At 42.7% G+C, this 12,102-nt stretch overlaps 1 protein-coding gene across 2 annotated transcripts in view; it reads left to right on the top strand.

Moving 5' to 3' along the window:
• The window catches only part of UBXN8 (UBX domain protein 8), a 65,908-nt gene extending 55,793 nt beyond the window's left edge, over nt 1-10,115 (top strand). For both annotated transcript variants that reach the window (XM_069742285.1, XM_069742291.1), the window contains 2 exons: nt 5,101-5,175; nt 7,502-10,115. In XM_069742285.1, the coding sequence (XP_069598386.1) occupies nt 5,101-5,175; nt 7,502-7,663 (237 nt within the window). In that variant the 3' untranslated portion in view covers nt 7,664-10,115. The remainder of the gene's footprint in view (nt 1-5,100; nt 5,176-7,501) is intronic.
• Nucleotides 10,116-12,102: the final 1,987 nt, after the last annotated feature.

Genomic DNA, 12,102 nt, shown 5'->3' with positions numbered 1-12,102 from the left:
TGACCTGTTGGTGGTTCTTGAGGACCGGAGTTGGGGAGCAGTGCCTTAGAGGATATTTAGAAGTGCTTGTGATCACCCCTGTCTCCACTGCCTGCCTTTTGACGAGATTTTGAAGTGTATGTACTGACGCTCTACTCTATACTACTCTGTAGCTGCAGAAATCAGGGCTGAGATTGGTCAACGTCATGCAGGGGACAAACTACAGGCTCCCAGAGAAGAATATATGGTAACGCCCCTCTGAAGTTAAATCATAACCTAAACTTTACAAGAGAGGAGAAATTAAAAAAGAAAAAAAAGATTGTATTCAGCTCTGGGGCCACTATTCCATTATGTGGCCAGTTTAACATGCTAAACTGGTCAAAGGTCTTCTTTAAGGGCTCACACTCATCTGCATAAATAAAATCGCTCCCGTGTTCCTGAAAAGTAGGACGAGTGTCATGCGAGTACAATGTGATTTTTATCAAGTAGCATCGGTATGACATGAGTATGTATGCAATGTGGTTTGAACATCAGTTTTTACATACCTCAGTTCAGTGATTTAAAGATTGCTTTATTACTTAGAAAACTATCTCCTACAGATATAGATAGGATAGATGTCCTGTAGATATTTAATGTCATAAGCCTACCCTACATATAATAAACTAGCACCCTTTATTGTCTTTCATGTGGCACTAAAGGGTGTTTAGCCTTTTTAAACCTATTAAATAAATAATTTTAAAAAAGTCGTGGGACCCCTCCTTATTGTTAATAACCAGCTGAGGGAAAGCAGACAGCTGGGGGCTGCTGTTATTATTTTATGAAGGGGACACTATTCATGAATCTTCCCAGGGTATTAATGTCAGCTCACAGCTGTAGCCTCTACTAGTTATTACAAAGGGGTCTCCCCCTATTTTTAATAACTGGCAAAGGCTAAACTGACAGCTGTGGGCTGATATTAATAGGGGGAAAGGGGCCATGGATAGTTGCCTCCTCCCAGACTAATCACACCAACCCTCAGCCACCCCAGAAATGGCACATCCATTAGATGTGCCAATTATGGCGCTTAGCCTTGGCTCTTCACGATGCATTGGCAATTGGGTGCATTGGCAATTGGGGTAATGGGGTAATTGTTTTTTGGTTGATCTCAGCTGTGTAATGTCCGCTGACATCAAGCCCAGAGGTTAGTAATGAAGAGGTATCTATAAGACATCCCCATTAGTAACCCTGTAGTCAAAAGAAATAAACAGAGAAAACTCCTTTAATTGTAAAAAAAAAAAAAAAAAGTCCCTGACCCTCGTTTACCCATTTAATACCATTAAAAAATAAAATAGTCCAAGGGGGTCCCCCGTAAAACCATAACAAGGAGGTCCCATGACGATCCTTGACTCTGCTACATTGGGAGGCTGTGATGAGCAGTGATATCAGTAATGTGAACGCTCACCATGACCGCTGGAACACACAGAATAGCATGTGCATCCGCTTGCTGTGACGAGCGCAGACGTCGCTAAGGTTATTGCAGTTCACAGCCAATGAACTGCGGTAACTTTGCGGTGCCACAGAAAAGGTTGATACATAAAATGAGAATAATGGGGATAGGGGAAAATATGTGTAAGTGGGTTAAGAACTGGCTCAGGGATAGGAAACAAAGGGTGGTTATTAACCCCTTTCTGACCTTGGACGGGATAGTACGTCTGAGGTCAGATCCCCTGCTTTGATGCAGGGCTCCGCGGTGAGCCCGCATCAAAGCCGGGACATGTCAGCTGTTTTGAACAGCTGACATGTGCCCGTAATAGGCGCTGGCAAAATCGCGATCTGCCCGCACCTATTAACTAGTTAAATGCCGCTGTCAAACGCAGACAGCGGCATTTAACTACCGCTTCCGGCCGGGCGGCCGGAAATGACGTCATCGCCGACCCCCGTCACATGATCGGGGGTCGGCGATGCGTCAGGATGGTAACCATAGAGGTCCTAGAGACCTCTATGGTTACTGATCACCGGTGGCTGTAAGCGCCACCCTGTGGTCGGCGCTCACAGCACACCTCCATTTCTGCTACATAGCAGCGATCAGCAGATCGCTGCTATGTAGCAGAGCCGATCGCGTTGTGCCTGCTTCTAGCCTCCCATGAAGGCTATTGAAGCATGGCAAAAGTTAAAAAAAAAAAGTTAAAAAAATGTGAAAAAAATAAAAAAAATATGAAAGTTTAAATCACCCCCCTTTCGCCCCAATCAAAATAAATCAATAAAAAAAAAATCAAATCTACACATATTTGGTATCGCCGCGCTCAGAATCGCCCGATCAATCAATTAAAAAAAGGATTAACCTGATCGCTAAACGGCGTAGCGAGAAAAAAATTCGAAACGCCATAATTACGTTTTTTAGGTCGCCGCGACATTGCATTAAAATGCAATAACGGGCGATCAAAAGAACGTATCTGCACCAAAATGCTATCATTAAAAACGTCATCTCGGCACGCAAAAAATAAGCCCTCAACCGACCCCAGATCACGAAAAATGGAGACGCTACGAGTATCGAAAAATGGCGCAATTTTTTTTTAAGCAAAGTTTGGAATTTTTTTTTCACCACTTAGATAAAAAATAACCTAGTCATGTTAGGTGTCTATGAACTCGTACTGACCTGGAGAATCATAATGTCAGGTTAGTTTTAGCATTTAGTGAACCTAGCAAAGAAGCCAAACAAAAAACAAGTGTGGGATTGCACTTTTTTTGCAATTTCACCGCACTTGGAATTTTTTTCCCGTTTTCTAGTACACGACATGCTAAAACCAATGATGTCGTTCAAAAGTACAACTCGTCCCGCAAAAAATAAGCCCTCACATGGCCAAATTGACGGAAAAATAAAAAAGTTATGGCTCTGGGAAGGAGGGGAGTGAAAAACGAACACGGAAAAACGAAAAATCCCAAGGTCATGAAGGGGTTAATGGAGCACACTCGGACTGGGTAGCGGTTAGCAGTGGGGTATCACAGGGGTCAGTATTGGGCCCTCTTCTTTTTAACATTTTTATTAATGACCTTGTAGGGGGCATACAGAGTAGAATTTCAATATTTGCAGATGACACTAAACTCTGCAGGGTAATCAATACAGGGGAGGACAATTTTATATTACAGGAGGATTTATGTAAACTAGAAGCTTGGGCTGATAAATGGCAAATGAGCTTTAATGGGGATAAATGTAAGGTCATGCACTTGGGTAGAAGTAATAAGATGTATAACTATGTGCTTAATTCTAAAACTCTGGGCAAAACCGTCAATGAAAAAGACCTGGGTGTATGGGTGGATGACAAACTCACATTTAGTGGCCAGTGTCAGGCAGCTGCTACTAAGGCAAATAAAATAATGGGATGCATTAAAAGAGGCATAGATGCTCATGAGGAGAACATAATTTTACCTCTATACAAGTCACTAGTTCGACCACACTTAGAATACTGTGCACAGTTCTGGTCTCCAGTGCATAAGAAAGACATAGCTGAACTAGAGCGGGTGCAGAGAAGAGCGACCAAGGTTATTAGAGGACTGGGGGGTCTGCAATACCAAGATAGGTTATTACACTTGGGGCTATTTAGTTTGGAAAAATGAAGGCTAAGGGGTGATCTTATTTTAATGTATAAATATATGAGGGGACAGTACAAAGACCTTTCTGATGATCTTTTTAATCATAGACCTGAGACAGGGACAAGGGGGCATCCTCTGCGGTTGGAGGAAAAAAGGTTTAAAGGGAACCTGTCACCCCCAAAATGGAAGGTGAGCTAAGCCCACCGGCATCAGGGGCTTATCTACAGCATTCTGGAATGCTGTAGATAAGCCCCCGATGTATCCTGATAGATAAGAAAAAGAGGTTAGATTATACTCACCCAGGGGCGTTCCCCTCTGCGGTCCGATCCGTATCCTCCCATCTTCATCAGATGACGTCCTCTTCTTGTCTTCACGCTGCGGCTTCGGCGCAGGCTTACTTTGTCTGGCCTGTTGAGGGCAGAGCAAAGACCTGCAGTGCGCAGGCACCGGGCCTTTCTGACTTTTCCCAGCACCTGCGCACTGCAGTACTTTGCTCTGCTCTCAACAGGGCAGACAAAGTACGCCTGCGCCGGAGCTGCGACGTGAAGACAAGAAGAGGACGTGATCGTAAGAAGATGGGAGGCCCTGGACAAGACCACAACGCCCACCGCAGCGGGACCGCCCCTGGGTGAGTATAATCTAACCTCTTTTTCTTATCTTTCAGGATACATCTGGGGCTTATCTACAGCATTACAGAATGCTGTAGATAGCCCCTGATGCTATTGGGCTTAGCTCACCTTCCATTTTGGGGGTGACAGGTTCCCTTTAAGCATAATAACAGACGTGGATTCTTTACTGTAAGAGCAGTGATACTATGGAACTCTCTGCCGTATGATGTTGTAATGAGTGATTCATTACTTAAATTTAAGAGGGGACTGGATGCCTTTTTTGAAAAGTATAAGGTTACAGGTTATATATACTAGATTCATTGATAGGACGTTGATCCAGGGAACTAGTCTGATTGCCTTATGTGGAGGAATTTTTTTCCCCAATGTGGAGCTTACACTTTTACTCGCACTTATTGACTTGCTTTGGCGAGTCTCGTCCAATATACGCGACCACTCGCAGCATCCTTCAATTTTTTTCTCAGTTCGATCTGAGAAAAAATACTGGAGATGAACACTAAACCAGTGAATAACATTAGTCCGAGTGCAATCTGATTTTTTTTTTTTTTATCGGCTTGCAGTCGTCCGATTTATATGCAGAAGAATATGAGCCCTTCATCCAAAACTGACTTGAGTTATACTGACGAGGTGAAATGAAATACCGGGATTACACTTAGGCTGGTGACGAGCAGTACAAGTTTCCTTTACGTTACTGGGTAAAATTGGGCTGGTTTTGGTAGATGCAATAAAATAGACATTGATACAGACATTTTCCACACAGCCTTTATGTAGCATGGTCACATAAGCAAATTAATAAAATCGTAGAGGCGTTGCACACTACCATTGGAATTAAATTAAAATGAAAGCAGTAATATGATTATAGACTCTTTTTTAGAGAGTCCGTTTATTACATGTCTTACATGCCTGTTTTCTGACTTGTTTAAAGGTCGTCACCATAGCTTTACGGTGCCCCAGTGGTCGAGTTTATAGAAGACGATTTTACAAGACCTACAGTTCTCTTGTAAGTGCTGCTAAGTAAAGTGGATGTTAAATGAGGACCTTTTTACCCACACATATTAATATTAAAGTGGGTTTAGTTAGCAAAAAAGTAATCTCACTTGTGGTCCCAATCACAAACTCAACCTGGTCCAATACATGGCTAGCTTAGAGGGTAACAAGGTGAAAAATCCAATGTAGAGAAATCCGGTATATGGCTCTTTGTTCGTATAGAACAATCTTCTTCTTATATATAATATTAAAAAACTTTGGTACCGACCGTACAAAAAAAATAAGACTGCCAAACGTGTTTCAGAGCACTGTCATTGATCAAGTGATCAAATACTGGTATAAACCTTGTTTCCCATAATTACTTGCTCTTAGTTCTCAGTTTTAGTTTTTCATATGGTGTGTACCAAGGTTTTTATTTTATGTGAAATAAAGAAGCCTATTTTATACAGAGATGTATCTGTATGCTGAACTTCTCTACCTACTTTGAAAGTTTGGGACTGTCTAGCCTTGACAGGTTTCTCCCTATATACCGTACTTGTCTGTCTAGGGGAGTAAGGCGGGGAGAAGCCGCAAAGGTCCTGTCTCTTGGAGTAGTCAGCTTTCCTGTCCTTTCAAAGTATGTTTTCTCTGAAACTAAGCAGTTATTTATTATGCTTACTTGTATAGCGCTATCATATGCCACAGCGCTTTTACAGAAATCCTCATCAATGTGCCCATTGGGGCTCACAATCTAAATTCACTATCAGTATGTCTTTGAAGTGTGGAAGGAAACTGGAGTGCATGGAGGAAACCCACGGAGAACATACAAACTCCTTGCAGATGTTGTTCGTCTTGAACCACAAGCAACAGTGCTAACCAATGAGCCAGCATGGTGCCCTCATCAGTGTTTCAGAACAAAACATATCTGCCTAAAATAACATAGCTAGTGTCTGATTCATGCTGCCTGTACTCTAGCGGCCAAAATGGTCAGTGGCCGCAGTAGGGTACTACAGATCGACCTTATTCAAATCAATGAGGAGTGAATATGCAGTACCCAACCGTGACTACTGTTCCATTGACAGAGCTTTGCTCTGCAGTTGCGCTACCACCGCCATCCTTGGAAACAATTGATTGGCTGGAGTCACTAAGGATAGGCCATCAATATTAAAGTCCCAGGAAACCCCTTTATGGGGATTTCTCTTGAAGATAATCATAGCAAGGGCTTGTGCACATGACCGTATTTTGGGTCTGAGTGCTCACCATAAATAAAAAAAGCCCTCTGACCAATGTTATTCAGCAAGGCAGTGGTAGATGAACAATTTTTTCACTGACTGATTCGGCTTGTGAAAAGATTGGCACCGTTCACAATTTTCTTCCGGAAATCAGATGACTCACTCATTCAAGTCTATGGACGCAAGAAAAAAATTGGATGCCACAGTATAGCATCTGATTTTTACAGATACATTACAATTCTGTAACATAGAAATTTTTTTTTACATGATTATTAGCTGTTGGTAAAAAAACGATTGTATGCGGATGACAAATAAGAAGAAAAATTATCCCACTTTTCTAGATAAAACCAACCATTTATTTATTTTTTTTTATCCGGTCATGTGAACAAGCCCTTACTGTTAAAGGGAATCTGTCATCTCACTTTTCGCATATAAGCTGCGGCCACCGCCATTAGGGGCTTATATACAGCATTCTGTAATGCTGTAGATAAGCCCCCGCTGTAAACTGAAAGATAAGAATAACAAGTTAGATTATGCTCACCCAGGGGCGGTCCCGGTCCAGTGGGTGTCCGGGTCCGGCGCCTCCCATCTTCATACGATGTCGTCTTCCTCCTTGCTTCTGTTTAGGCTCCGGCGCAGGCGTACTGATTTTCCCTGTTGAGGGCAGAGCAAAGTACTCCAGTGCGCAGGTGCTGGGCCTCCTTGACCTTTCCCGGTGCCTGCGCACTGCAGTACTTTGCTCTGCTCGCAACAGGACAGACAAAGTACGCCAGCGACAGAAGCAAGGAAGAGGACGTCATCGCATGAAGATAGGAGGCGCTGGACCTGCGACGCCCATAGGACCCGGGACCGCCCCTGGGTGAGTATAATATAACCTGTTTTTCTTGCAGGTTACATCGGGGGCTGATCTACAGCATTACAGAATGCTCTATATAAGCCCCTAATGACGGTGGCTGCAGCTCATATGCGAAAAGTGAGGTGACAGGTTCCCTTTAGTAGCAGATTATTGACAGAATTGAAAAATTATTTTGAAAGAAAATAAGAAAAAAAAACAGTTGACAAGCTGCTCAAAGCCTTTATATTTATCATTTTAATAAGATTTTTTGTCTTGGGTTTTTTTTTTACCAGGTATTGCTGGATTGGATGATGAAAATTGGCTATCACCCGGTCTTTTATTCAATTTGTATGCCTATGCCAAGATGTCCTCTAGAACTGGAAGAGGATGTAACACTGGAAAATATTGGCATCACAAGGCACACAGCCTTAAATATTGAAGAAAAAGATCCGTAGTAACTTTATATCCACATCAGGGATGCCCACACAAATAATGCAAGTTCCAAAGGGGAAACCAATAAGACTGATCTACAGTTTGGGTGAAAAATCGAAAACCAATCTGTTCGAATATTTACTAAATGATCAGTTTTATGATCACATTACAGCCTCCGTTTTCCACTGCATGTTAAGTTTCAGATGACGTTTATCGTGAAAGTGTTGTTCTATTTTCCAGTGATTACGGTCGGTTTGATCCCTGACAATATTAAGGGTAGGTTTTTAAGCCCTTTGTTGTCGTATCTGGCTCAGGCTGGGTTCACAACTGCATTTGGGAACTCAGTTTCTCCTGTTTTTTGAAGAAATTGTAAAAAAATTGATCCGCATAATGTAGTACTTTTGTTTTTAAAAACGGACCCACAACAGAGGCCATTTGGACCCCATAATAGTTATTGGAACCCCCTGCTTCTGTTTACTTCAGTTATGCAGTTGATCCTTTTTAGAGCAGACAATTCATGTAAAAAAACAGAACAGACAAATGGAATTTCTGAACATAGGTGTGAACCGAGCCTAAGCAGCTTTTATAGCAGCGGCGAGATGCCAAAGCTTTCAACACAAAGTGACGTGTTGTGGAATCCAGAAGCAAGAATCCGTTCTATGTGTACGTGAAGCCAGAAATGCCTGAAGGGAGAGGGGATTGTCCACAAAAAACAGAATTCTGAATAGCAATGGACTGTAAGAAAAAAAAAATGGTGTCAACTAGTTTGTTTACAATAATACATTCAATAGTGGAACTAATATGCCAATATCTCTGAAAGTAAGGCTACATTCCAAATTCAATGATTTTTCTCATACATCAAAAAAAAACGATTTTCATCAGTGATTTTCTCACGAAAATAATAAGTATAATGAAAATCTTCTCCCACCCATTGTAATGTTAAAAGTTGACAGCACACAGATGGCATACATGTGCTTTCAATGATTTTTCACAGACCCATAGAATGTGTGATTTTGATTCTTGCCTCAGATCAAAGGCAGATGTCTCTCATTTACCTGTCGTAGAAAAAGGGCAGAGTGTAATTTTTACATTAACAGATGGGCTTTGGTGGGATGCATTCGAGTCCCCAATGGTAGTCTCCCCGGCTGCAAATAATAGCATGATTCAGCTATAAATTACACATCAGAGCTACTTAAAGTGACTCTGTCTGCAGGTTTTTGCTACCTCATCTGAGAGCAACATAATGTAGGAAATGAGACCCTGATTCGAGCGATGTGTCACTTAGTTTACTGTGTGCAGTTCAGATTTTAGATGTAGCAGAGTTAACATAGCCTTAGGCCGGGTTCACATTGCGTTAATAGCTGCCCGTTCAACACTTACGTTAACGGGCTGCTATTAATGCAAGTGCCGTATTGGCAGCGTGCTAGCGCAGATAGAGCATCTGCTAGCTCTATCTGCGCTAGTGGTGACAGACCCGGAAACGCTGCAGCCCGCGTCTCGGGGTCCGTCACTCAATGACGGCACATCGCTAGCGCACGCCCATTGTGGGCATGCGCTAGCGATGCGTCCGACATTGCATTCAATGGCGGCGTTAACGGACTGCGTTACACCACGTTATGCCGCGGTGTAACGTAGTCTGTCTAACGGACACCATGAACGCAATGTGAACCCAGCTTAATCCTGCCCAAAACACAGCTCTCTATGTACATTGTTTATTGACAGTGAGCTGCTTATCAGAGGAAGGGGCGTGGTCATATGAGGGATTAGCTCCTGCTGTTCTAAGATTACATTGCAAAAACCTGCTGACAAATTTGCTTTAAAGGCAACCTTAGGCTGCTTTCACACATCAGGTTTTTGGTTTCAAGCTAAATCCGGCAAATTTGCCAAAAAACGGATCCGGCGTAAATTGTGAAAAACTGATGCACCGGATCCGTTTTTTAGCTGGATCCGGCTCTCTTTACTCCGCATGGATTTTTGACTTCCTGGAGGAGAGGGAGAAGGAGAGAGATTTTTTTCCCATGCCTAAATAAAAAACAAAGCTTCTGGGCATGCTCAATGTTTACAAAACGGATTTGGTAGCCGGGAACGTTCATTCACACATCCGTTCCATGCGTTTATTGCCGGAAACATCCCTTCAGGCTTTTTCGCCGGACACAAAAAACGTTGCAGTGAACGTTTTTTGTGTCTGGCAAAAAAGCCTGAAGGGACAAATCCGGCACAAAACGGATGAAACGCATGTCCTTCAGGCACAATCCGGCGCTAATACATCTCTATGGGAGAAAAACGGATCCGGCGTAAGAAAAAAACGGATCTGGATTGTGCCTGAAACTGCCGGATTGTGCCTGAAAGAAAAAAACCTGATATGTGAAAGCAGCCTTACTGCTCCCCCAGACCCCTCAAAACAGCAACAACCTGCATTTATTCTTATTAATTTCCTTCCTTTGTACAAAATATATGATTGCAGTAAATATCAAAAAACAAGTGAGTTTGTGGGGTCAATATAACAGAAAATACCCAAAAGCGACACCATTCTAAAAATTGCACCTCACAAGGTGCGCAAAACCACATTCAAGAAGTTTATTAACTCTTCAGGTGCTTCACGAGAACTAAATGTGGAAGGAAAAAATGAACAAAAAGTTTACTTTGAAATCAATTTTTTTTTATTTTCACAAGGGTATCAGGAGAAAATGGACCACAAAATTTGTTGTGCAATTTCTCCTGAGTACACCCATACCCTGTATGTGGGGGAAAGTCACTGTTTGGGCGCATGGCAGGGCTCAGAAGAGAGAGAGCACCGTTTGACTGTTAGATGTCAGATGCATTACATAGCTGGCATCTTTGTCTAACAGCAGTGGCGAGATATGAGTTCTGCCTGCAGCTGTCAACCATTTAAATGGAATCTGTCGGCAGGTTTTTGCTACCTCATCTGAGAGCAGTGTAGGCAAAGAGAAGCTCAACCCAATAATGCATCACTTCAGACTGCTGGGTGCAGTCATTCTCACACAGAGGTTTTAGATTTAGCGATGAAGCAGAGCTGAGGAAGCTAACCCTGCCCCCACCACACTCTCTATGTACAAAGTCTATAGAAAGTGAGCTGCTTATCACAGGAGGGGGCGGGTGGTACCAGGGCTCACCACCAGCTAATCACAGCAATGATACCTACTGGTTTCTAAAACAATCATTATAAGCAAACAAAACCTAAGGGTATGTTTCCATGTGCAGGAAACGCTGCGTGTCTGACGCTGCATAGAGCCGCAGCGTCCAGATGTTACAGCATAGTGGAGGGGATTGAATGAAATCCCGTCTCCACTATGCGTGGTAACACGCACGCGGCGGCCCTCCGACTCCGGACATGCGCGTCTTTTCAGATCGCAGCATGTCCGTATATCTTGCGGCGACGCTGCAAGATATAGCACAGGACCCTATGTGATGGGTGCGATGATGCCGGATGTGTGCTGTGAACACATCCGGCATCATCGCGTCCCAGAAGGGGGCGGGGCTTACCGCAGAGCGGCAAACCGCTCCGACGATACCGCCGGCCATCCTGAAAGTGGACACATACCCTAAGAGGAATTCTGTGTTTTAACCCCTGCCTCATGGTGTCTTTAGATTACGCAGCAAAAATCTGCTGCTAGATTCTCTTTAACCCCTTAATGCCCTATGATTGATATCACAGCGATGAGCCTGCACCTTTTCCGGCACTTGACAGCTGATCTGATCGGCTGTCATGTGCCCCTAACACTAATTAATTTAGTTGACAGAAAAATAAAAGTTATGGCTCTGGGAGGAAGGGGACCATAAATAAAAACGAAAACGCAGTAACTGAAAATCCCAAGGTGGTGAATGGGGTTAAAATTAATTTCGTCAAAACTTCAAATTTTGCATAAAAACAAAACCTCATGTAGCCATGTTGACTAAAAAAAAAAAAGTTATGGCTGTCGGAAGAAGGGAGGAAAAATGTAAAGTGCACAAATGAAAAATTGCCTGGTATGAAGGGGGTTAAAGTGATTGTCAGCACAAAATGAATGTTCAAACCAAGCACAGTATCTTTGTGCACCCTTGGCATGGCCGAGCAGTTCAGTACACCTTCCTACCTGTCCCATCTCCATCCTTCTCTGGCTTCTGTAAAGCTGGTCCTTTCAATCCAGGAATAGGAGGACAGAGGTAGATAAACAAGATGGTGGAAAGGTGCACTGAACTGCTCAACCATTCAGGATGCACTGAGCACCTCTTTGTTTAACCCCTTAGTGACAGAGCCAAATTTTTAAAATCTGACCAGTGTCAATTTATGTGGTAATAACTCTGCAACTCTTCAACTAATCCCAGTGATTTTGAGATTGTTTTTTCATGACACATTACACTTTATGATAATGGTAAATTTAGGTCAATATGTTTTGTGTTTATTTATAAAAAAAATATCAAAAATTTGAGAAAAATTTCTCTAACTTCTGAACAGATTACT

The sequence above is a fragment of the Ranitomeya imitator genome, chromosome 1, assembly GCF_032444005.1.
Source record: "Ranitomeya imitator isolate aRanImi1 chromosome 1, aRanImi1.pri, whole genome shotgun sequence".
NCBI lineage: Eukaryota > Metazoa > Chordata > Amphibia > Anura > Dendrobatidae > Ranitomeya > Ranitomeya imitator.
Note: the sequence above shows the minus strand (reverse complement) of the source record. Positions and strands in the feature narration are given on the sequence as shown.